This window comes from Paralichthys olivaceus, chromosome 5 (assembly GCF_024713975.1).
Source record: "Paralichthys olivaceus isolate ysfri-2021 chromosome 5, ASM2471397v2, whole genome shotgun sequence".
Lineage (NCBI taxonomy): Eukaryota > Metazoa > Chordata > Actinopteri > Pleuronectiformes > Paralichthyidae > Paralichthys > Paralichthys olivaceus.
The window spans coordinates 7204028-7229692 of NC_091097.1; the positions used below are offsets into that span (position 1 = coordinate 7204028).

The 25665-nt window shown below is 41.5% G+C and overlaps 1 protein-coding gene across 4 annotated transcripts; it reads right to left on the reverse strand.

Annotated features, from left to right (window-relative positions):
- Positions 1-1679: 1679 nt before the first annotated feature.
- Positions 1680-24907, reverse strand: mpp3a (MAGUK p55 scaffold protein 3a). 4 transcript variants are annotated; one of them, XM_069525179.1, is made up of 20 exons: positions 24740-24907; positions 16084-16146; positions 15849-15967; positions 15095-15172; positions 14288-14368; positions 13828-13965; positions 13620-13701; positions 11895-11980; positions 11592-11666; positions 11174-11370; positions 10398-10462; positions 9496-9516; positions 8575-8616; positions 6901-6966; positions 6088-6243; positions 4913-4993; positions 4727-4820; positions 4536-4644; positions 4220-4348; positions 1680-3820 (listed from the first exon to the last, which is right to left on the reverse strand). In XM_069525179.1, the coding sequence occupies exons 2-20, from the start codon at positions 16118-16120 to the stop codon at positions 3641-3643; spliced, it is 1836 nt and encodes a 611-aa protein (XP_069381280.1). In that variant the 5' UTR covers positions 16121-16146; positions 24740-24907; the 3' UTR covers positions 1680-3640. The 4 variants fall into 4 exon arrangements, with proteins under 4 accessions (XP_069381280.1, XP_069381281.1, XP_069381282.1 ...); XM_069525180.1 differs by lacking the exon at positions 24740-24907 and adding an exon at positions 24301-24450; XM_069525181.1 differs by lacking the exon at positions 6901-6966.
- Between the last annotated feature and the right edge of the window lie 758 nt (positions 24908-25665).

A 25665-nucleotide genomic window follows, 5' to 3' on the forward strand; every position in this document is an offset into this window, starting at 1 on the left:
TAATGAAACCTGTGATATTGTTTCTGAAAGTAATATCATATATTGATCCATTAAATTAGTTATTTTATTCTTCGAGCACCAACTTAAAGCATATTGAGATAAGTGATTGCTTGGACTTTGCGGTATAATCTAATTGAATCTGTATCATCGTTTCGTTATAATAGTTTTTCATAGCCTCTAAAACAATTTTCACATCTGCTTTCTGTCAAAACAGATGTGAAGTTGTTTCTATTTGGAAGGTATAAAAGTGGTCGCCAGGGAATCGCAGCATATTTGGTTTGTTCATAATGAATGTCAGCGGCTGTGTATGGAGCCTCAGCACACCTTCACAGTAACATAGTTCTATTTTCTCAATGGGGCACCTCCACTAATTACAATGATTGTTACCCAGTTTAATTGGCTCTGCCAGCAGCCGTCTCAGGAGTCGCAGGATGCTCACTGAGTTAATTGCATATGAGAGAGAGGGTGAGCTGATGATGAACTCTCACAAAACTCATGGAAAAGCTGCACCACACTTACAGAATAATTGGCTTCCTATCTTTTTTCAATTACAGAATTGCATGAGCATTTTAATGAAGGATCAATGTAGACTCCAAAAAGGTTTTTACCACAGGAAAGTCATGAAGTTAGCTCGTTTTTAGACTCCACAGGGAGCAGCTTTCAATCAATCAGAAACTTTAATAGTTAGCTGCTGGACAAAGACAGAATTCACAGAACTCTCAATCTGCACCATCGCTGCTGCACAAAGAGCTGTTTACCTGTTTATTCAAAGGTCAGTGAAGCTCTCAGAACCCTGAACTGGAAATTCAGCTAAACTATGACCTTTTTACATTATTTTTGATGCCTTATTTTTACAATGTTTTTAATACTTTTTTTTATATATTTGAGTCCTAACTGTACTATTACATTTTTCTCAGGTTTTTTATGCTGGTTTGTCTGGTTATACAAATTTCCAGGAATATGTTCTTTAATTGACAAAAACTAAATCCATTGAGTCCATTAAAATACATTATATTAATGGACATGATTACATCATTTTGTAGTCTGTCAGGTTACGCTTAGGTACTTTATGTCCTACAGGTTAATATAGAATTAAAGCACTACACTGCATCTATAAACTCACCATGTATTTTGAATGTAAAATCTTGAACTGTTAGATAAATGAAATGGAATAAATTAATGTGGCATATTGAAAAACACTCCAGTAAAATTACCCTTAAAATTGTACAGTACAAGTACAGTACAAAAAAAATCCTTATTCCACCACTGGTTTTAATTATGAGTGATTTATATGATGCATTGCTTTACATTAAAGTAACCTCAGTATAGAAATTAAATAGTTTGAGCCTGTAGCTCTCGGGTTCAATTGTGGTTCATTATAATTCTTTTCCAGAGCTGAGACTTGCTTTCAACTGATCTATCACTGTGACAATAATCTGTCCCCAGTGCAGACCACCTGGAACACAACGCTGATGGAATAGAGATGTGATGTCTGCCTGTGGACCAAAGCCAAGGACTGCTGACAATGTTATACATGCACTAAAATGAACTGCAGAGGACCAATAACAGATGAGAGGTAAACACACACATTAAACATTTTGACATCAATCTGCAGCAAAAGAAAATCGAGCTATGGGAGGTTTTTTTTCTGGGAAACTGTATTAAAGAAATGCCAACGGTTTGATTAAGCTAGCTTTATTATGGCACTTTGTACATGTCACATTACAAACTCAACATTCTGGGTTTCTTTAGTTCATACAGAACATGAAAAGATCAAAAACACAGAGCACGTTAAACAAACAGCAGAAGGGATCTGGAAACATTCAAACTGAGTTTATCCAAAATGTTGTAAACCTGTACAGATCACTTACGCTGTGATCACCAGTGACATGAGCTTAGCAGTTTCTTCTAATCTGATTTGTGTCATTTCAGAATAGGTTCACATTTTAAGTTTATCAGATAAAAGAAAGAGCGCTGCAATGATTCCTCCTCTTTGCACTGGTTGTAAAAGATCCCATCCTCAAGGGATTTTATGTACATGATGGGAGACTAAAAGCCCCAGTCCTTTTTCTGTGTAAAACTTATTTGATTTAAGCTGAAGTTAGAGAAAATAAACAATTCTTCTCATAAGAAACTGTCTTTTTAATGTAAAACTCTGTCCAGACAGTTTACAGTGCTGGGCTGTGGCAGTTTTGAACCAGAGAGAGAGCAATTCTTGATTTGACTATGGAGGTGGATTTTGTTCAATCATCACCACCAATACTTTCTTTAAAGTAAAGTCAGGAGATTCATGTCAGTTCAGAGAAAAAGTACAATAACAACCATGAAATCTTTCATTGTGCATATGGGTCGTCTTTCATGAGGGTTCAAATGTATCCTGTAACATTTTGCTCTGCATTATCTGTGTTGGGCTGCAATTTACAATTATAGTCTTTATTTAATATCTGGCTCCATTATCCTGATTAATCTTTTCATCATAACATGTCTGAAAATTGTCTTCAGATTACTTATTTTATCCAACAGTGGCAAATAAATCATATGAGTTAGACGTTGTAAACATGTTGGTAAATTTAACAATTAGTTATTTATCAATAGTTTGCAGATTTCCCCCCCCCCCCCCCCCCCCCTTAATTTATTCAGAATCTGTGGATATCTCAAGTTCAACACCACAAAACCCTGATTCTCAAATAAAATACATCTAGTGACCTCCTTTGCTTCTGCTGTCTAAAAAATATGCAAGGAAACTTTACAAAACCTATTCATGGTCATAAAAGTTGCATCATGTGTTGGTGTTTGTGCACACACCCTGTGACGTCAATAAACACAGACTTTGTGCACAGCATTATTTTACACACAAGACTGAAGGTAAACAGGTTGCTTTGAAGTGCTACGACATCTTTCGTTGGCACAGGAGGAATAACATTTACAATATGTACATTTGAGGTTAAATAATCAGCTGTCATGCGTTTCTTAAAACCAGTTCTGTAGAAAATTAAATTCTCACATACTGTTTGGATCTTTGTTTTATTTTCAGTCCGTTGAACTTAATGGTTTTGCATTTTCTTAAATATATCGTGTTGAAAGTGATTGGCTCTTATACTGTACAAGATGCATGAGCAGTAAGAATCAACAATGAATCATTCTGTATGTGGCATTGAGCTGAATAAAAAACATGCTACTTAATGTACTCCAACAGGAGTCATGATAAAGCTGACTGACTGAGCAATCCTGTGAGTGGGATCCCAAAACTGACACACTCCAGTGAACAATGCAGCTCGAGGAAGTGACAGTGTGAGAAATAAAACACTTCTATTCCCTGTCGTCCAGTAAATTCAAAGCAAACTTGAATAAATGACATGAGAAAGGAGCGATTGTGACGAAAAAGACTGATTTTGAGACGATAAACTGGCCTTTGAACAAGAGGAGTTATCCATCTGCTGCGAATCCCGACAAGGTTTTCCTGTAATATCTTCATCCTCCTCCTTTCGTTTGAAGCCTCAGTAGTGGCTGTTTGACCAGTGCTGAGGGAGTCCAGCAGACTGCCAGACTGGCCACAGGGCCTTTGAGGGGAATTAGGAGAAAAGGATTTGGTTGGATGGGCTGTGAAGTTCCTCTTGAAGATTCAGGGGAGGAATGAGGTTTAGGTCCGCACCCAGTTGAGAGGCACCCAGAAGGATTCTCGCTCCAGCCTCTCCAAAATACCTCGGAGTTCTGCACAGGCACTGGCCGAGTCCTCCTTGATGAGGACACGGTCTACCAGATGTCCATACTGCTGATCGATCTGAATGGCAGACTGACGCATCTCTTGCAAGTCTTCATCCTGTTGCAAAAAAGAAGATGACATGTTTGATATAGACAGAGAATTGTCTGAAGGCAGAACCTGCAGGGCGGCCTTGTCCTTCAACCTGTAGGACTCTTTGGCTAGTTTTGATTTGATCACACTGGCGTGATCTGCCACTCCTGATAGTAATATGAACAATGTGGCCTGCGAAAATGTTCAGTTTGGCCATGATGTTGCAAAATTGCTTCCAGTGTCCTGATAACTGAAATAATCCCACAGTTTATAAATTAGGCCAAGTAACAGAACCACATCTCTGTAAAATACTCTACTTCCAAAACCATCAAAAACAAACTGCTTCATAACCTTCATGAAGGAACATTTATTAAAGGACTGAATTAGTTTTAGTTTAAGGTGCATCTAACAGAAAGCAGGACTCACTGTAATGCGACCGTGGTCTCCCCCTCCTGGCGAGGTGGCAGCACTGCGGCGCCGTCTGCTCTCAGGAACACGAGGTTTGACGAATATGACATAAGGCTTGAACTCTGCTGTCCGCAGCCTCCTCAGAGCCTGGAGTGGTGATGCATTTACACAGAGCATAAAAGCCAAACAGGGGTCAAAAAGGAAACATGAGCGGACAAAGCCACCAGTGATACATCAGACTCTGCATAACGAACAGATCTGATGTGACTGTGTTATGATAATGGACTGTGATACATTTGGAGGATGGGTTCAGTGGTTGTAACTTGACTCTTACCTCAGGCTGCACGTCCACTACGCACATCTTATTCTTGGCCTGTACAGAGCGGATCGCCTCTATACTGGTGCCATACTGGTTCTCCTTGTATTCACCGTGCTCTATGAACCTAAAGGGAGAAGCCATAAACCAAACTTCAGAGAGAAACAAATCCCACATTTACCCAAAAACCAACATGAATGTAAACGTACTTGTTGTTTAAAGCATCCGCATCAAATTGCTGTTTCGTGACAAAGTGGTACTCCACCCCCTCCTTCTCATGAGGTTTCTTGGGCCTGGTGGTATCTGCGGAAACAAAAGAAGAATTTTCATTTACGTGATGTACAATATTGGTTAATTTAGAGATACAGTATGTATGAATGGTGTGAGTAACTCACGTGGTACAGCCACAGCATAACGGTGTGGGTTTTCAGCAATCACTCGTTGTTTGAGCTCATTGATTCGGGCTCCAAGAGAACCTATGGAGGCAGATTGTGTGTTTATTTTTAGAGAAAAGATGTTTCTCATGAAAGGTGTTGAGGAAGCTTTGTATATCCACACACTTTACAGTATATGTCACTATATACTGAGGTCAGGTTATAGATAAAGGACCAACCAACTGTGCATTGTAGTGTCTACGCTCATGGACTTTAATATCTAACAGTCAGAGAAGCACCAACTGGAACTCTTTTGCGTATTACACCAGTTGCAAGACGTAACGACACAATGTGGTTTAGGAATGCATGTTTAGACTTAACTATCCAATAGGATGCGAACAGCTACATGTTACATAGAGAGTGACAGCAATTCTAGTCATTCATGGATGTGCTGTTAGAATGGGGGACGCAAGTAGAGGAAGATATATGGGGATGCTGTGGGAGACATCTTCAGACTTGGGGGTGACAATTGCTCCTGTAACTCTGTTAGTGTTTGTATATTGTTGCACCTTCTTGTCTCCTTGATGCATCAACTTAGTTCTGCTTTCACCAGCTTCCAGAAAACTTCCAGAACAAAAGGTAAATCTGTTCATAATTAGGACCTTATATTTGAAATTGTAACATTAGGGGAAGTTCGTATTCAACCTGTAATGACCCACTGAAATTCAAAATATACACTCAGTACATCAGACCTCTTGCACATTTATCAGCAGAGTAAGCCAATAATGTTAGGTTATTTATTATGAAAATGGAGGACGCTAGCAACTATGAAGTGATGTGTGTTAGTATATTGGGTAGTAAAGTATCAAAGGGTAGGCTGTTTGTCATCTTCATACCATGCAACTGCCTTATAACAAATCTGTGGGCTCACCTGTTAGCAGCAGCTGAGGAGGCACCACAGACAAACGTAACAATCTGTTCAACCTTGTCTGATGCGTGTTCGCACTCTCAAGGGACGTGAGAAAGGGATTCGAACAAGTCACGCGTCATGTCAAATTATTTTGAACTAGATTTTGGGAAAAACTGACAGCCCTATGGCTAAGAGATCTTCAGTATGTTGTAGTACACGCTTTAATCCACTAGATGCTACTATCATCACAGAGGAACATTTGTGCGAGTGAGTGGCTCAGTCTCACCGATCAGAACCACCAGGCGAGGCCTCTCGTTGGGCCTCTGCTGGTAGCGGGTAACCTCCTCATAAGTCAGGAAGTCAGAGTCTCCGAGATCAGAGCCCTCTCCTGAGGATCCTTGTCTGTCTTTACGACTCAGCCTGAAACTCCTTCGTAAACCAGCTACAGCGAGGCCACACACACGAGGGGAGAAAGAACAGAAAACAAAAGTTCTCGGGTCAGATGGCATGAGCCACAAAATGATTTGTTATCTTGTGATTACATAACAAGTACACTTCTCACTTCCATGATGCAGGTATGGTACATTTTTGCATGAAGTGCAGTGTGCAATCATTGTTTGAATAAGTCAAGACCAACCTTTAGATAACCATGCATTAAAACACCCTGTAATCAGAGCACATGGATAAAAATAGCTCCTTCTTATTTGAAGTGTAAATATTTGATCTGTGAGATTAAGAAGATTAACTGAACTTCTAGCCAATCATTAACTGTGCTTCAACTAAACATCACATGCAGCTGACACTAAGCACAGTTTAACCCTTCAAAGCAAACTTTTCTTAATTCAGTAATAATTCTTTCATCAGAATAAAATATTTGTGTGACCCAATACAGACATGATATTTCAAGTGTATGTTCCAAGGCATGCATCTTTCAACGAGGCTACAGTGCTGAGGCAGGACAGACAGGACAGCCTGGCCCTGGGAAACGCCACACCGATGGCAGAGAGTGGCTGGGAATGAGGGTCTCCCATGACCAGGACTGTCTGTACCCTCCCCCTGTCAGTGGTGTGTACCTGCAGGAATGAGCCGGGCACTGTACCTGAATAAAATTCCCAGGAAAACACCTGGCCACAGGAGGGCGCCACTGCTTTACACTTAGGAGAGACTATAACTGGCGTTAGAGCATCACACAACCCAGCCTCACACCTCAACACAGGGTGAACGAGCAGCAAACGTGCCTGGTTGAGTGTGCAATGCGTCCAACGCAGCAGGGTGTGAGGAGGAGGAGGGGGTTTTTTTCAGGAAAAGGAGGAAGCAGTGCACTGGCCACAGCAGCAGGGGGCAGTTAGTTAGATGCAGGACAGGAGTGAGGCAGGTTAGGGAGGATCCAAACACTGCTGAATGGAGGAGGTGGGTGGAGGGATGTTTTAACAGCTCCAAGCAAAGAGAAAGCACAAATACTGTTTGTATTTTGTTAAAGGGTGTTTTGTGTTACAGTGAGGAGGTGCTGTTAAGCTTTCCACTGCATTCAGATCAGTCCTTGTATTCATCATCATTCCAGCAGCTGGCAGGATGTTGGGGAGCATAGAGGGGTCAGGTTGGGCTGAAGAAGGATGAGGGAGGGGAGGTCATTGGAAGGCTGGAGAGGAGTTGAGGATAAAGGGGACTAACGTATTCCATCCTCCCCATTATATATTATTTCAAAATGTTTTTCCTGGCTACTTGTTCAACAACATTTTACTGTTATTAAGAATTTTTACTGAAGCATTTTACTTATATCCATTTTAATCTACCTTATATACACTCCACAATATTTCAGAAGGAAACATTTAACTTTCTACTCAATTAATAATAATTGTTCAAGTTAAATCCAGTTGTTTTCTAAAATGTTTGACCTCTGACCTTTGACAAACAGCAGAGTGTAGTCAAGGTCACATGTCAGATATTTGAGTAGTTAACAGTTCCACCAAATAGTGACGAGTGTTCCTGTATAAAAACTGTTCATAAAGTAAAACTAGCCCCACCTCCAGCAGCTATCACAGTGAAACATGTTTTTTTATAGTAATATATATTGGTCAGAGGGCCCAACCAGTACTTTCATTCCATTCTGCTAAATAACTGTATCAGTATTTTACTTCTGGTGAGTAAATAATCTGAATATTTCCTCTTGCACTGGTTATAGCAGTATGATTTGGTTATTTTGTTTTGTTTCTTTCTCCCTGGAAATAACTAATTTGGTTATAAATAGGGAAATTGGAATACTGATGCATTACTCATTGGAAACACCCCTTAAATATCAGGCTTCACATTTTTATGTTCGGCTGAACAAAGCATCATATTTATTTTATATGTAACAGTCTGGGTTTGCTTTTCCTGTGCACTGTAATATCTGACGTCTTTGACACGTCCCTAAACTATCTGACAACTATTCAGTGGAACGACTGACACAATTCTCCCTTGATTTTTCCACATGAAAATGTTTTGTACGAATTCATCTTCCTGCCTTTCCTTTTCTTGGCGCCAATAAATTGTGAATCATCTTCCATGTCTTAGATTTCCCTCCTCTGGCATTGATTTTGATCCCATTTCTTTACCCTTCATAACCTTCACCCCTCCTCTTGTCCCTCAAACCTGGGCCCCGCATGGGTCAACTCAACAAGCAATCAGTTTGACCCCCAGCCAGAAGCATCCAGGGAACCAGCGCACAGCCAGGCTGCAACAGGCAAAGAGCAGATAGGGAGAAGGAGGTGGAGAAAGACGTTCACGCTCTCACCTATGTACTGTCCATTGAAATAGCCCTCACAGTCACAGTCCTCTGTAGGGAGGCAAGCAGGGAAAAGAGGGGGTAAGCACAGGGTAAGAGACCTGGAAGAGTTAAAGAGCGGGGAGGACGGGAGGGCCTTGGATACTGGAGAGGGCAGGTGGGGCCGACAGGCAGCAGGCAGGCAGGCAGCGGGAGGCAGCCAAGAGTTAATGAAAGAATGCTGTTGGAGGCAACAGCCACTAACGGAGAGGAGAGGAGAGGAGAGGGAAGGGGAGGAGAAGAGAAGAGAGGAGAGGAGAGGAGAGGAGAGGAGAATAGAAGAGAGGAGAGGAGGCTCTCTCTCTGAAAAGGGATCAGCTGTGAAGTCCCTGTGACCAACACACATGTAAACAAGCCTTGTTTCCCCATTGTTGCACAGCTGAGACAGAAACTGCCTCAAATGCACAAACCTACAAATCCATAAATCCAAAACAAAAGAAGAACATGATGATATGTAATGATTTTGGAAAATCTAAAAAGGATGGCTTGCAGCACAGAATCAGAATAAAACATTAAAATAGTTTATAGTGTCTGATGATGCAGTAGAGTGAAAAAAGAACACACGATAAAAGGTTCTGAGGATGACGCAGAACTAAACAGGGACTATTGTTCTCTTGAACATTCTCTACTTAGTTGCACTGTAGTCTCCAGGGATGCTGTTCCGCTTGCACATCACCACACACCATACACACACACGCGCAATGCAAAGTATCTATTCTGGTCTGGTACACCAACAGCAGGAGGGGAGGAATTAAGCTGGAAGCAGTAGAAATGCAAACTTACACACACACACACACACACACCGAGGCCTCCATGGCCATATGTTGTATGCATTTTGTGCGTGTATGTATTTACTGGATAATTCATGTTCATGGCTGCACATGTACCCACCTTTATCACATCCTTGGTCGTCTGCAGTTTGCATCAGGGAAGAGGAAAGTGTAAAACATTATCATCAGAATAGATAAATGGGCAGTAGCTCTGTGTAAAACACATTTCTGGAAATGTTATGAAAGCACAGCATCCAAGGATTTATAGATTCTAAATATAAAAATCGTGTGTACAGTTGTCAGGGTGACGTCACTGATGTGAGAGGGGGAGACCCACATTTAAAGGCCCCCGCTGGGATTTAGGGGAATTAATCAGAGAGCTGGAGGAGCATGGAGGGAGGCTGAGACAGAAGTCCTCGCGGGCTCGCTGCTGCGTGGCAGAGCACGGCTAGCTGCCATATTGCTAAGCTCTTGTTGTGTCCCCGTGGCTCAGGCCTAATCGGATCGCCTGAAGCTTATGCGCCACTAAGAGCCACCACTCATATTACACACTCACCTGTCTGTTTAAACACCACCTCTATAGCATCAAGTGAGAAAGCGAGAAGCGCAATGTACTGTTGCCTGATGTGACGCTGTCTGATCTACTTAAGCTGAACTCGTGGCTCGCTCGCTGACCAGATGGACCAAAACATGACAGAGATTAATTCATATCTATGATCCCTCTCTCCGTCTCTGTGCTCCACCATCTCCCCCTCCTCCTTTTTAAAAACATGCTGGCAGGGCAGCACGGAGAGGACAGACAATGAATACTAATGCCTCTGAGAATGCCAATTACCCTCGAAAAAGGTCAATAAATGTCAATGAAAACACTGCTGCATTCATCCAGAGGAGGAATTATTGTCCTGTAATGACAGTGACTGTGTGCGTAAGTAGAGACGGGAGAAGTGACAGTGAGCGATGGCACAGGTGGTTGACTGTAATTATGAAATGGTGCAGAGGAATCATGGCAAGCAAAAAACTTACAGGCGGGCTTTTTAGGGGATTTTGGATTCGGGAGCGTGCCCATTTTCATCCTGTAGGCCAGTCGCCTGGAGGAATGTGCAGCCGAACAAAGACCCAGAGAGGACGGAGGCAGGGAGAGAATTGTCAGTGAGCAAAAGGATTGAAGGAAATGTCAGACAGGTGGACTAAAAGATTTAAACATGACAGACATGCAGAAGCACATACAACACACCTGGATGGATTATACGATTTGGCCCCCGAGCACAGACATGTTGGTCATTTTCCTTATTTGCTCAGTGCATATGAAGACATGTTTGTCATTCAGGGTGCAGCAGGAACCCGCAGTATCAACAGGTCTTTGTTACTTTGCTTTAAATTGAACCTACAAACTCTCTGTTTAGGCTTCACAGAGCTCGGTTTACTCCTCTGACCTGTGTCTCTCTGTGTTCAAGCTGTGGATATTAATCCAACAGACTCTGCAGTGTTTGGCAGGCATCTCTCGGCCTGCTGGGATCATCTTACTGACAGATTATGACACTTGTGGTATCAGCATGTGCCTATTCAAGGCTGCGTTTCGATTTATTCCCCCCCCCACACACACACACACACACACACACACACTCTCACTGCTTTGATGCACCATCTAATCATAGTTGACCCCTCAAAGTGGAACACATGAATGATGTGGATTTAAAAGATTACGAATGGCTGGATGAAATAAATATCAGCAGTGTGTCAGTGAATCGTTTCCCCAGTTTACATCAGAGGGAGTACATTTTTACATGATTTGACTTCACCTCTCTTGGAACTGTTTGGACGGGACGAGTCCGGCGCGCAGGTTGCTGTCTCCCACACGTTTGGCCTGCCACCACGTGGGGTCGTCCTGCGTCACGACCTGCAGGATGTCTCCTCGTTTGAAGGGAAGTCCCGCCTCTTGGCAGGGTGTGGCCTTGTCCTCCAGCGGGATGTAGTCAAACAAGGCTCTCATATACACCTGGACGCAAATGTATAGGCTTTGTGAGAATTGTGGGGGGGAAAGCACCATGTGTACCTATTTATTATTATTATTGTACAAACAGGGAGGAAGCTGTTCATGTGTCCCACTGGAGGTGTGCGTGAAGCTAATAATGAGCTGCGTTCTGTTGTTTCCCTTCAAACTGTGTAAGAAAAGTGTAAAAACTAAATTCATGCACAGTGACTCCTGCTTTGTCTCACCTTGCTCTCCTTCAGTCGGTCCTCTTCCTTAATGGCAGGGATTATCTTGAGAGTGATGGAGCCCTGGGACTGGGACTAGATCACAAATAGATGAGACAGAGGGAAGATTGTGAGTTCAGACTCATATATTCAAAAAATAAACCACAGATATATTTGTCACTCTGAGATGGATTTTACTTTTACTAGACGACTAATGAAGGCAGTTTGGAAATTAAAGGAGGTGTGACAACTTGTTCATGTACTTGTGCCATTCTCAAACATCAGTCTGCATTCATTCTGCAGTGTACAGTGATTCCGTCTTACCAGCAGCTGACTGATCTCGTCAGGTCTCTTGTGAATCACAGAGACTCCGTTGACCTCCCTGAGTTCATCTCCTACATGGACCAAACCTGTGTGGAGGGGAGACAAGATGAAGACGAAAAGAACAGAAACATCAATGACCATCACAGCGTTTTCCAGGTCATTGGGGTTTATCAGCCGTATCGTAATGCTGTTGTCAGATCCACTGATAGAGGCTGCCTCCATCCTCAGCTCTGATCTTCCCTGCTGCAGCCACAACAGAGAAACCAGAGGCTGAAAGGAGTAAGATCAATATGCGTCTCCCTCAGGATCGCAGACACACTATGGTGCAATCATATAATGCATGCATCTAGGAGACGTGCACAGAGGCCAGGGTTGCTTCTGAAATCTACAGGTTCTGTCTCCACACCTACGAGAGCTTTTCCAGCACTGTCACAAGAAAACAGAGAAGGGTATTTATGATTAATAGATGTGGACACCGATCAGTTTGGTTTCCCAGCATGAATGCTTCTAATGCCAACTAACAAATATATATACACACACCTGCATGTGGCTGATATTTCCATGGTAACGCACATGAAAGGATCATTGCTGAGTCTATATGTATGAATGAGACTCTGGGGACTCGTGAGGAGCTTTAGGTTTAAGCAGCAGTCGTGCGATGCGTCTCACGCTGAGGCCTTGATCTCACCTCATCAGAGAATCCGGTTTTGATTTGTTGCCCCTTTCATACATGCACATTTTTCATGGAACAGTTTCCTTCATTTTTCCAGTTGCAAGAAGAAAAATGCCGTCACACTGCTGTAAAAACCAGCAGCCTCTCGGGGCGTCACAGTGGCTCAGTTTGCCTCAGGGCTGTGCAACATCACTGCAGTGTCCTGGCTCGTATCCATACAAACATACATTTCTGCTTTTCATCCCAACAGCAGAAATGTCTCTCAAACTCATCTTTAAACATTAACATTGCTAATTATTTGCACACGTGAGAGACTGAAATTTAAAGAGGGTAAAACCGAGCAACAAAGCTGGAGCGGTTGTCACAGGGTGTGAATCTTTAAGTTGACTGCTAATGTTGCCTTATTTAACCTGTTTTTGTGCACAAGCCTGAAAATAACATACTGATGATTACTGTTATAACCTTTTAAAAGTAAACCATAATGTAAGGATGAATAGAGGAGAGACTAAACCAAAGAGAGAGTGTCTCAATTCAGAGGCTCCTTCGGACACCACCGTCTACCCGGCCAACAAAGACCACCTTCTTCCAAGTCAGAACTGAAATCAGAGGGTCTGGTCTATAGAGAATTTCCGTGATAACTGCCACCAGCTCCTGCCACCCTTGTTGCTGATGTCTAGCAACAGAGCTGAAGTTGGACGCGACGAGAAAGTTAAATGCCCCAAGCATGAAAACTTTGTAGAAGTTGAAGCTTCATCATTTATGTGGTTTCACTTTCCGACGCCATTAGCTCTTTGAAAAACAGTTCACCATTGAAGCCCATTGAATCCTGGGATAGATTGGATCATTTCTCAGGGATGAAAGGAAGCATTTGTCGACAGTGTTTAAAGGAGCCTTCGAAATGTAACAGCCTAGTAGTGCAGCTATGACGTCTTCAAATGGATGGATTTCACCACCTCTTGTCTGTGTTCCGGTCACCAGGTTGGAGCCTACAGGTTCTGGTAGTCTATTAATGTGCCAGGACAAAAAAAATCAACAGAACAAGCTCAACTTACCACTTCGATCAGCTGCACCTCCTCTCATGATCCGAGCGACCATCACCACCCCAGTGGCTTCATCCCGCCTGATGGTGGCTCCCTGAAGAACACACGCATTAATAAAATAATTTACAGAAAGAAAGAATGAATCCCTCCCTCTTCCACTCTATTCTCCTCAAGGCTCTTATGTTTTCATTTCCACTCCTGTTGTTCTGTCACAACTCACCAGAGGCTCCTTGTTCTTCACCAGTCTGACAATCTTCACTGACTCCTCCTCCAGCTCATCCTCAAAGTCATCGGGCAGCGGCGGCAGCACAGGGTCAAAGTTCTTCTGAGCCACAGTGTCATGCACTGAGAGAACCGCCTGATGGGACAGAAAGGCGACGTGCTGAGATTACATTGTGGACGTTCAGCTGCTGGAGAACACACAGAGCAGCCTGATGCCACAAAGTTAAAGGTTTCAGGGATTCATTTACAGTCTGAAGTCAGAGTTATGAAATGTATGAACATTTGACATAATTGCATGAAGGATCAAACTTCAGTTTTTTTTTTCAATATGTACGTTTTAGTTGTCTAAAAGTTTTTCATTTTCAAACAGCATTAATCTGATGAAAATGTTGATAATTATTCTTCAAAGTACCACTTTAGGATTGCGGTTCAAAAAAAGCCATTAACAGTCTGTTTACCTTCAGATGTGGTGACGTCAGTAGGTGCAGCAGCTCCTTCTCCTCATTGCTTATTGGTCCACTCTGCAGCTCCTCCGCCACCTGCCAATCACAACACGCGCATCAACCACGGTCCCTGACCTCATGTGAACCCGTGCATGTGAATACCGGTAATGCAATGCTGCAGTTTACTGTAGAATAAATGCAAACAGATACACAGACATGCTCGCAGGGGAAGATAAGTGTCGAGCAGCAGAGGTCAGCAGTTTCTTCTGATGACTGGTGGGAGCAGGAGATCAGCAGGATGTGGAGTTTCGTGAGATGAGCATCAGGATGATTCAGCACTTTGAGGACATTAAAATTCACTTTTGATACCTGCACTGCTTCTCTGTCGGAGCTAACTGGTTGTGACTGACTGCTGGAAGTGGAAATATAATTCAAGGTGTGTGTGTGTGTGTACTCTATATATTTGTGAGGACCATTTTAAGCATAGACTCTACAGAGTGAAGACATTTTATGAAAGTGAGGACATTTTGGCCAGTCCTCACTTTGGAGTGCTTCTTGAAGGCTAATTTGAGGGCTACAACTTGGTTTTAGGGTTGGGGGTTGAATTAGGCTTAGGGTTAAGCATTTAGTTGTGATGTTTGAGGTCAGGGTTAGGCCCTGGAAAATGCATTATGCCAATGAGTGTCCTCACTAAGATTGAAGTACGAGAATATGAGTGAGTGAGTGAGTGTGTGTGTGTGTGTGTGTGTGTGTGTGTGTGTGTGTGTGTGTGTGTGTGGTGTGTGTGTGAGTGTGTGTGAGTTTGATGTTTGATGAACTTACATCCTCTGCCAGAGAAGCAGCACTGTGGAGAACAGGTGTCGGACTCTGTCTCTCATACTGTCTCAGCTTCTCATGGATCTGTAATAAAAACAAAGAGGGTAGAGGAATGCATAAAGGAATGCAGCGTTTCGGAAAATGTTTAGGGTCACGTGAAGAACAATGTATATATGCATCCAAATCTAGGTACTCTGACTCACTGAAGTCAAATGGATTCATCATCCATACCTCATGATACCAATTTTCATTGTAATCCATCCAATAGTTGCTGTAAGATTTACAGCAGTTGGCTCTCCAACAAAATGAACAAAATGCTTGAGGTTACACATGGTGCGTTTATATAGCAGATGTCTGTTTGACTCTGATCTTTCTCTATAACAATAAACAGTAGATTTACCTGCCTCAACTTAAACCAAACCGGATGATGAAAAAAAGTACTGAAACAGTCCATTTTCACATGAATGACCCGGTTGCTGTCCCCTCACTGACTCAAGGAACACGACCAACAAGACAAATCTTAACCTCCTCTCAGTCCATCTTTGGATACCTACAGGAAACTCATGAAGACCCACTTACTCACCACAGCTTATGGACTCATGCCTCAGTCAACCATCAGTATTCAGCCATTATCAGTATTATTATCTTGTGTTTGTTTCTTTTATTTTGTGCTTTTGGTACCCTGAAAGAAGCTATACAAACCCAAATTATTATTATTATTATAGATAAATATTAATGATTATTCAGAGTAGTTCCTCACCTTCATGAGGTATCCCAGGCTTCTCTCACTAAACACGTCTTTGAGGAACACCATGTCCTCCTTGTGGTTGGCATCGGGCCGCAGCTGAGAGGTCAGCAGGGCCAGTGTTTCATGAAGCCCTACAGAGGAGGGGAACAAGAAAATCATCATGTACATTAGCAGGAGCAGACGGAGCGCAGCGGGCCTCCGGCAGTATGGACGGTGTGTGTGGAGCATCTGTGCTGACTCGTCTCACCTGCTCCTGCTGTTAGCACCGGCATGGTTTCTTTCATGGGTCAGTGAGGTGAGGAGGGGAAACCTGGGATGGAGAGAAAGATAAATTATAATCAAATACTGATGCTCACGTTTTCTGTTTCTTAAAAGGATTTAATACAAAGGTCGTCTCTTTACAAAAACAGCACAAAAAGGAATAGTGTAGTTTTTTGTGTTTGTGTGAGCATGAACTGATATAAAAGCATCTAGAGACCTATGTAAAGTAATTACAGCCTTACATCATCCCCTCATGTGCCTCGAGCTATAAATCCAGGTCGTGGTTTCCATTTTGCTGGTTGGTAAGGTGACCCTATCTATGAATGTGCAGGTGTGTATGAGAAGGTCTGATTGCATTATAGAGCAGTACTACTAAGATTAACAGTCACTGCTGGTACCATTAATCTCAACAGGCCCACTAAGCTGTGTGTTGGGTGGGTCACTCAACGAAAGCACCAGGTCATATCTCTAAATGATAGAGGGGCTGCTAAAGAACACTGATAGGAATTAGCTGCTCATTTGTCTGTAGGACTCAGTCTGAATTTCACATATGTTGTAAACACAGGGTGTGTTGTTAATGCTGTCTCTCTTTCTCTTTACCCAATTATTCACTCATCTATAGAGCCCAGCCCATATAATGTTTTAGGGGCCAATGACAATATTAGGGAGTATGTTTTTTTTAAATATATTTATGAAAAATTGGCATTAGATTACCACAAATTTGTATTATAAATGAATAGCTAAAAAGAAAACACAAATACAACCAAATACAGACAACTTCATTGAAGAGAATAAACTTTTTCACAAAAATTAAAAACATAAAAAACCTATTTTTTGCATTGTTTATTCTGTAAAGTAAAATCCATGTTATTTGATGCATATCAGCAGACAAACAGATACATCTATAATGGGCTCATATCAGTCCAAGTAAATGGATTTATGCTAAATGGGAAAACAATCTTAATATGTTTTAGTCACATATATGTATCAGAATAGATGAGACCCCCTATTTGCTTAAACAAAATCAATTAAATTATTATAGGTCTCCATAATATTGTGCATTAAATGTTAAAGATTGATTTTTTTAATTTTTGTAATATTTTATTTAACAATACCCCCGTCACTCCATTCACTAATCTCCTCACTTCCTCCCACTGGAAACAGGAATCAATAACAGAAACCACAGACTCCATCATGTAACACTATGGTCTAATGACAAAGTGCCCAAAAAATGCAGCAAAGTTAAATAATACAACAAAGCTGCAATAAAGATTAGCACTTCTCTTTCTCTTCTGAGTGGAGCCAAGCATTATGGGATAAGTGAGTCTGTAAATATCGTCTGTTTTGCGGTATCTAGATACTGCATTATATAAGCCTCTATTTACTCTGGTGAAATATTGACAGAATTTTTATTTTCCGACTGTTTGAAAAAATGGCAGAGGCCCGATGGCGTCACTCATCTGGCAGTGGCAGAGGTGCGGTTGTCTGCATTGTACTTGTAAGATTCATGAGCGATATAATTTAGTACAAGATCGTTTAGCTGGGTCCACCCTCAAATACTGGTGTATCACAACCTGAGCACAGCAGGTAGTAGCAGATTAGAAGTCTTTTGACAATAAAAGGGGAATAAAGCATAAAACAAAAGGCACAGTATTCCACGCTGGCAACATCAGGTGGCAAAAGCCAACTGAACACTGAATCAATCAATGAACTTTGCATCACACGTTAGCCAGTTTCCAATGTTACAATCTAAGCACTAAAATGGCAGCTGGGAAAATGTGGAACATGGCAGTGGGGTTTTAGTCACATGTCAGGTTTTCATTTAGCAGTGTGGAAGCTGTAAGAGCAAGTATTAGACCAAGGGCCCGGTCATACAATCGATAATACATCAGTGGCGAACGTTCTCCTCCCGTTCACTTCCAATCAGTGTGATCGAGGGGGCAAATAAAACATTAGCTTACTGTGCCGAAGCAAATTGCAGTTAAACTTTGGTGAACTTTGACCCGTGATATTTACTTTGCATTTCGCATTTGTGTCACCTTGCCCTAATGCAGGAAAGGTAGAAGCCAATAAATCATGTTTGCCCTAAAACATGTCCATTTTGGTTTTTGAGTTCTGCTTGAGAAAGAAACTGATTACATACAGACGGATGGACACACAAACCAGATTGTCCTCATTTGTGCTGTTTTTACAACAAAATTAAAACCCGGTCTGCAAAACTAAAAGTAACATTTACCTTCACATCATTGTTGCCATTAGAGATCACAGACAAAAAACTAGAATGCCACACAGTAGTGCTCATACCTCCAACAAGGCCTTCCCCTTCCAGAATTGTATTTTGGGTGTTAATTAATCTAGATCCATGAATTATTGTCTGAGAAATCAACAAGAATGGTGATTACATCCTTGGGGGATACTCGGCCCACTCCGGGGAAGGACGGGAGGAGAGAATGGCGTTTGTACAGTCTTTTATTTCTGTTGCCTCCCTTGGCAACAACACACATACACATATATATATATATATATATATATATATATAGATATATCTTTCTCTGGGCGGGGGTCTTTTAATCCACACACATACACACGCAAAAGTCCCCGCGTCTGCCGCTCCTCGCTGGTCTCAGGACGCCAGCCTACTACAAGAGACAGAACCAGGTTACAAGCATGCTTTTATTGTTTGCCCTGATCACCTGATTCTGCACAGCTGTCTGATCACCGGCTGAGCCACTCCTCCCTGTTGTCCAGCAGTTGGCGCCCTAACCATACCCCACCGCCACAATCCTTTATCAAAAAAAATCCTGGATCTGCCCCAATTCCTATCCAAACCAAAATGGAATGGCTTCTTTCCTGACCCATACCACATTTGTCTACCAAGTTTGTGGTAATCCACCCAGGAGGATTTGGAATGAGTTTGAAATATACCCCACCTTGTTATAAAACATAGTTAAAGAAAGTGAGAAATAAATGCTTGGCTATGCCCCTCAATCTGCATCTGTACCAAAATAGAATAGGTTCTTTTCCCAGACCCAGGCCCCTTCTCTCCAGTAAGATTTGTACAAATCAGTGAAATAATCTTTGTGTAATCCTGCATACAAATAAACCAACCAACCAACAAACAACAGACAGTGGTGAAAACATCTCCTCCTTGGTGGAGGCAATCATCTTGTTTCACTTTTCACTCTTGTTTTTGTTTTCACCTATTTAATCTACTAGAAAACTGAACTATTATTTTCTCTATGTGATCTTTTCAATGAATCCAACATGACATCACCCTTATCTCACTATAATGCTGCTTTATTGCAACACTGCAACTTTCCGCCTCCTCCTACAAACATACCCTTGTAACTTGTGTTTCACAATGAGAATATGATTAACCCCAGCAGAGACACAGAGAGAGACAGTGATGAGCTCATGAATTATGAATAGAGATGTTATTAAAGAGGAGGAAGGATGTGGAGACGATGAAGAGGAGGAGGAGGAGGCGATTGTTTTGTTCTGTCAGGAGAATCAGACGGATCAGCACAGGAGAGACAGACTTTTTCTTCTCATGTGTCTCGTGTGTCAGCTGGGATTTACTTCATATACCCTCACTATTTACCTCAGAGAGAGGGAAAGAAAACATCATTATAAAGATCTGCATTCCGTACTTTGGATCAATATTCACTGAGGATTTCTTTTCTTTCAAGGAACGATTTCAAAGTTCCTCCCACCATCTTCTGACTAAAACGACTTGTAGACAAGGAGAATTAATGGGGAAATAAAAATGTAATGGCTTCTTGGTAAAGTGCAAAGACTTCATTTGGTTTTAATGAACTGGGCTTCACTTTGGATATCAAAACAAAGGAACAACGTTTTTTCTTTACACAATTTTCGGCTTTTTTCTGTCTTAATATTTATATATTTATTTAATTTCTTTGTATATTTCATTTCTAACAGTCTAAGATTTATTTCAGCTTTAATTACGGAAGTATGAAGTTTGATAACATCTTCAAAATGATGGGAAAAGATGATCTTCCGCTATATAATTCATCATGTTTTAAGGTTTTTTATAAGTTATAAGTTTAGCATAGGTTCCGTGAGGTAGACATCTTCTTGCAAATGCACATTTCCCACCATCTCCAGGCTTCACCGGCTCATTCTCACTTTTCATCGAATCACAACCTGACACACCAATCAGCCAATCACCCGTAAGCTGTCAAATTTTAAAATGTTCTCCCTCCTTTCATTCAGCTGTCAGTTTAGCACAGTGCTCACTGCACCACCTCAACTCTGGATACCCAGTTGTCCCTACTTCCTCTAGGCTGTGGGGAATATCCCCTTCAGATCTTAACCTCTGAATTCATAAAACTGCTTCTCCAGTGTTCTACTTCCTGCTGGGGTCTGAACACCAAAGTCTATTCCTCTGTTCACAAAAATTTAATTTCATTCATTTCATTCTCTCTCTTGGTCTCCTCTGACTGAAATGGAGTGAGTTATTCTGTTCATCCATAGTCATAGTCACATTCGGTGGTGTAGTGCAGTGTACACACAAGTATATGACGTATCCCACTTCAAAACATGATGCATCTTACTCGGCCTCTGATTTCCTTGAACTTGTTGCATTTGTTGATTGGTTTATGTATGAGGAGTGGTCATTGGTTAGGTAGGAAAACAATAACACATTCATCTTTAGCTGGAGCGGCTGCTTTTTTGGGGGGATAAATCAAGAGTATATGCACTTTTCCAGCCACCACTACAGCACTGGTTACATTGCCAACAGTAACTGCTCACTGCAAATTTCTTTTATTGGTGCTCATTTTAAAAAAAATGTAAACATAGGCTGAAAAATGTGGTTCATGTTGTAGCCCTGGATAAACTATTAGATTTATTTACGTCCTCCAAAACTTTAACACCACACCACTGACTAACAGTAATATCTATGCCACAGTATCATATTACATATACTATGCATATGTATTAATAATCTACAATTACATCGTGGAATAACAAGCATGCATGGAAGAGGGATGGAAGTGTGTGGTTTTGGTGGTTTATGAGGAAATTTGTCACAATTCAGTAACAGGATATAGAAACATACATTTCCCTGTCTTAGAAACAAATTAAAGTACCATGCTTTCCCTTATTTGAGGAATAAATCTACACAACTGTCTCCCTGTCATAAATGATTAGAAAAATATCTTCATCCATGTCCTCATCAACAGTTACTAATTTATTCCCACTGATGTCAAAATCATCTTGAAAAAACTAAATTCAACAGGGATAAAAAACAAGTTAATATTTAATTAGCAGCAAAGTGCAGCCCAGATTTTTTTAGAAGATGTATGTGTTTAGAAACGGAAACTTTGAGATGTTTCAGAGTGCGTGTGATTCATAACATCTCCTTCTCCTCAGTAACCGTCCTGGGAGGATGGCATAATATGCTGAGCTGCTTGATGTAGTGAGGTCATCAGAGAGCGGTATTATGGGAGCACCTCTAAGTGTCACCCATGGGAAGTTTGGGGTTGAGGGAAGAGGGGGATGGATTATATCTCTTATATTTTCCATTTCAGCTGAACTACAAACAAACACTTGAAATCTTTATAAAGAAAAATAAATCTCACATTTTATCATTGGTCTTGTTTTTGTTATGTACGAGTGAAGATTAAGACTTTAATCTGTGTGTGAACACAAAACAGTCTAATATAAGACAGAATTCATGAATATCAGTTTGTCTAATGGTTACATTGACAATGCTGAGTTTTACAATTACAAAGTCAACAGTTGAAGGTTCAGTTTGTAAAATTTAGGTGAAAGGGATTTTTGGCAGAAATTGAATATAAAATAATCCTAGTGATGTTTCACTGGTGTGTTTCATCTAAATCGTATGAATTATTGTTTTCTTTATCTTAGAATGGGTTCTTTATATTTACATGGAGGGGGGTCCTCTCTGTGGATGCCGCCATGTTTGTTACTGTCATCTAATACTGGACAAACTTTTTATGACAACTGAAGTTCACCAAAGGTTCTCTTTCATGTTGAGAAGGGGAGGGTGAGATGAGGAGTATTTAGCTGCAACATGAAACTTCACCTCTAGATGTCACTAAATTCTACACATTGAACCTTTAAGGTTTCACTACTTGTGCTATGAGGCATAATAGTCAATTAATCCAGTTAATATCCTCCACCAAGGAGGTAATGTTTTCATCGGTGTTTGTTTGTTAGTTTGTTTACAGGATTAACTCCTGGACAGATTACCATGAAACTTGTGGAAGGATGTGATATGGGTCAGGGAAGAACCCATTCATTTTTGGTATGGATGAGGGGGCGGATCCAAGAATTATTCATCCTTCTTCAACGTTGCAAGGTAGGTAGGTAGTTTTGTGTCTGAACAGATCTCCTTTCGTTTCACTTCACCACATCACTATGACTCCAGAAACATCAAATCACCAAAAGTCACAGATCCACAAATAGATTCAGACATCACACTTTTTGCATTTTGTCCCAGCATAAATGACATTTTCAGTTCAAATCTAGTCAAGAGCTATGATAAAATAGTCCAAAAAAACTGTTTATCCAAGAGTTAAAAGTCAAAAATCATGACAGGAGATGGACAGGATGTCTGAGTTGTAAGTTCATGTGGGTTCAAACTGCTTATCTATTTATGGAAACGGTTGTATTTAGTGTTATTTTGTTTCCAGATCTTTTATTTAAGACAGGACCCACAAACATGATGATGTCACAGCGAAAGCTCAGATGTCAGCTGATCAGACGACCTTCCTTATAAAGCATTCATCCAGACACATTTAGCTAAAATGCATCACAAGTTATTAATTGTACTGCATTAATAACATGATCCTGTCTGTCTGTCGTGTTTCCGTTCAATCTACTGCCTTTCTGGATTCGTTTCACCTGTTTTTTCGGCTATTTGGAATCAATTCTGTTTTTTTTTTTATTGGATCTGCCTCGCTCCTACATTTTGAGTCCACCTGCTCTCTTCACAAACCTTGACAGCTCCATCCTACTCCCTGCTTTCTTTCACACCTCGGTTTCTATACACATTAATTTTGTTTCCCGTTCATCTTCTTTTTTGTTCCTCCAGAGGCTTTTTATCCACGGCTAAAAGCCTATTAAACCACTTAAAATTGATGTGTTATATTTTTCCAGACCAGAGGTCTCTTACAGCCTTGTGCAATATTTTCTTTACCATAGAAAATTGACACTTTACTGAGTTTTAGAGCTAAGACAGAAGAACTGGGATGTGATGTTGTTCCACTGAACCTTTAAGTAAGGGGGCTTTAATGTTTAGAAGCCAGAGATCACATCCTGTAGCTAGTGTTAGCAGAACTACGCTTAATAAAAATCTATAGCAAAGACAGGCAGATCAGAAAACACCCATGTGCATAGTTGAGAGATGGTCATGCAATTAAGGTCTAAAAAACTTTTTGAAAGGAATGATAAGCAAATGTATGCATTTAAGAAAAGAACAAAGAACATTTGTCTGATAATCATCGGTCATCAGATTCTGCCACTGTGTGGCTACAGAAGCAGGTCGTCGTGTACTGGCGCTGTTTATAATTGTTTATGTGTTAACAGAATATGCCAGATATGAATATGAATGTGTGAGGGTGTTACAACACGAAAAGAGCCATCTGGAGTGGTTATCGTGACGCCTGTGAGGGTTTCAGGGATCATTAGAAACACCCTCTGCAACACAGCAGCTCTTAATGAAAATATATTGTGCGCTAGGCTTTGAAAATACCCAAAACAACAAATGCTCGGTCAAGCTGTTCTCAATGGGCTGTCAGTCAGAGGGTTGAGAGTTTCACTGGATGACTACAGTACGAGGACAGTGGAGAACTGAGGAGAGTGATGACAGGAGCAGAAGGCATGTTTCACGAGTCATGCATGTACAGGCAACGCAACAGACGCACACACAGGTGGATGTGATGAATCCATGGTGTTGTCCACACACACGGCTGAGAGTGAAAACATGGTCAGTCTATCACTAAGCGTCTCTTCCCGAGAATGAATGTTGCTCAAACACAGCTAATCCACTGCACTGACAGTAATGGATGGCAACACTAAGCATGTCTGGCCAGCATCCAGCACACACACACACACACACACACACACACACACACACACACACACACACACACTTCCCAGCCTCACACCTTCACACTGATGTGTCCACAAAACCACCATCATCCAATTTCATTACCTGACAGGAGCAAGGGTGTGGTCAGAAACTTATATCATCTCCACCATGGAGGGAAACTACTGGTGTGACAGCTGACATACTCCTGCACCCGCCATCCTCACAAATCCACATAGACCCACCCCCTCACTGCTGCACAGCCGAGCAGAGGCAGATGTCATCCCCACTCATCTTTCTCCCCAGTCTCTCTATTCTTCCTCGTGTATGTGGAGCGTATATTCCCGGCCCTCCCTCCCTCTTTTCCTCCCTTCCTCTCCTCCTCCTCCATCTCTCTGCATCACCCTGCAGTGCTACAGCGCTCCCCTCATTTAGCTTGCCGTCAGCTGGCAGATGGAGGAATAAAAGGAAAACACAGTGGACAGCAGAGCAGCTGATGCCTTGTGTTCGCCCTGGCAACAGAAAGATGAATGTGGAGAGAAATGATCATCGGATCCCTTCTTACCGTCTCTTCTCTCTCTGTATCTCCTCCTCTCCCTCTCTCTGTGTTTGTGTCCCTCCCGACTGCAGCCACACTGTTTCTCTCGCTCTGATTCTTCCTTCCTCCTTCCTTCTTCCTCTTCCTCCAGCTGCTGCTCTCACAAACCTCCTGCCTCTGAGTGTCTGCCTCCTCCCTTCCCCTCTGTCTTTCTTCTCTCTCTGCCCCTCCCCTTATTCCCCCCCACCCCTTTGCATGATGCTCTCTCTGTCCACAGCATCACCAGATGAAAAATGAATGTAGAGGGGCTGAGATTTTGTATCTGTCCTGCCTATGAGATGCTGTTTCCTCAGTTTGCGTCTCATGAGCCACAGAGCACATCTGTTTTTCTGAAAAAAAACCCCCCTCTGCTGATGTTTCAGAAACCTTGAGTTTTGAAAGTATTTCCAATAACTGCAACAACTCTGGTTTCTCCTTTCTGCATGACAACATGTCTTCAGACTCTGCATTCTCAGTCAAACAAGACATATTGTCTTATTAAGAGCTGAATAAATTACAGAGTGGAAAAAAACACGTTCAAAAAACACGTTTTAGCCGGAATAAACTTGTGTTTTAGCACATAACTTTTTTACATTTTGGTTGAGTTTCACACCTCTTATTAACCAATTCTCTAGCAAAACAGACTTTAAAAGATGAGAATAGATGACTGCTTTGTTTAAATATTGTTCTACTGTCCCCCCCAAAAATGACTAATACTGTTTTAGTATGAATATACTATTAGAATACTATACATGTAAATCAAACTAGCATTTGTATTCAGGAGAAGAGCTGCAGCTTGAAAACACGTTAAAAATCTTTATTAATATTTTTGCAACCAAATGGCTAAATGTTTGAAGAACCCTCATGTTTTACCTGCAGATGTCAAGGGATGCACCTTTCTGAAAAACTGATTT

What these genes read in the sequence shown, in the direction of transcription:
- mpp3a (XM_069525179.1), bottom strand. Translation starts at nt 16,120, where the DNA reads ATGAAAGAAACCATGCCGGTGCTAACAGCAGGAGCAG. An exon ending in ACGAGATCAGTCAGCTGCTG is followed by an intron (nt 11,667 to 11,894) that starts GTAAGACGGAAT and finishes TTTGTGATCTAG; the next exon opens with TCCCAGTCCCAGGGCTCCAT. An exon ending in TAGTGGACGTGCAGCCTGAG is followed by an intron (nt 4,349 to 4,535) that starts GTAAGAGTCAAG and finishes TCACCACTCCAG; the next exon opens with GCTCTGAGGAGGCTGCGGAC.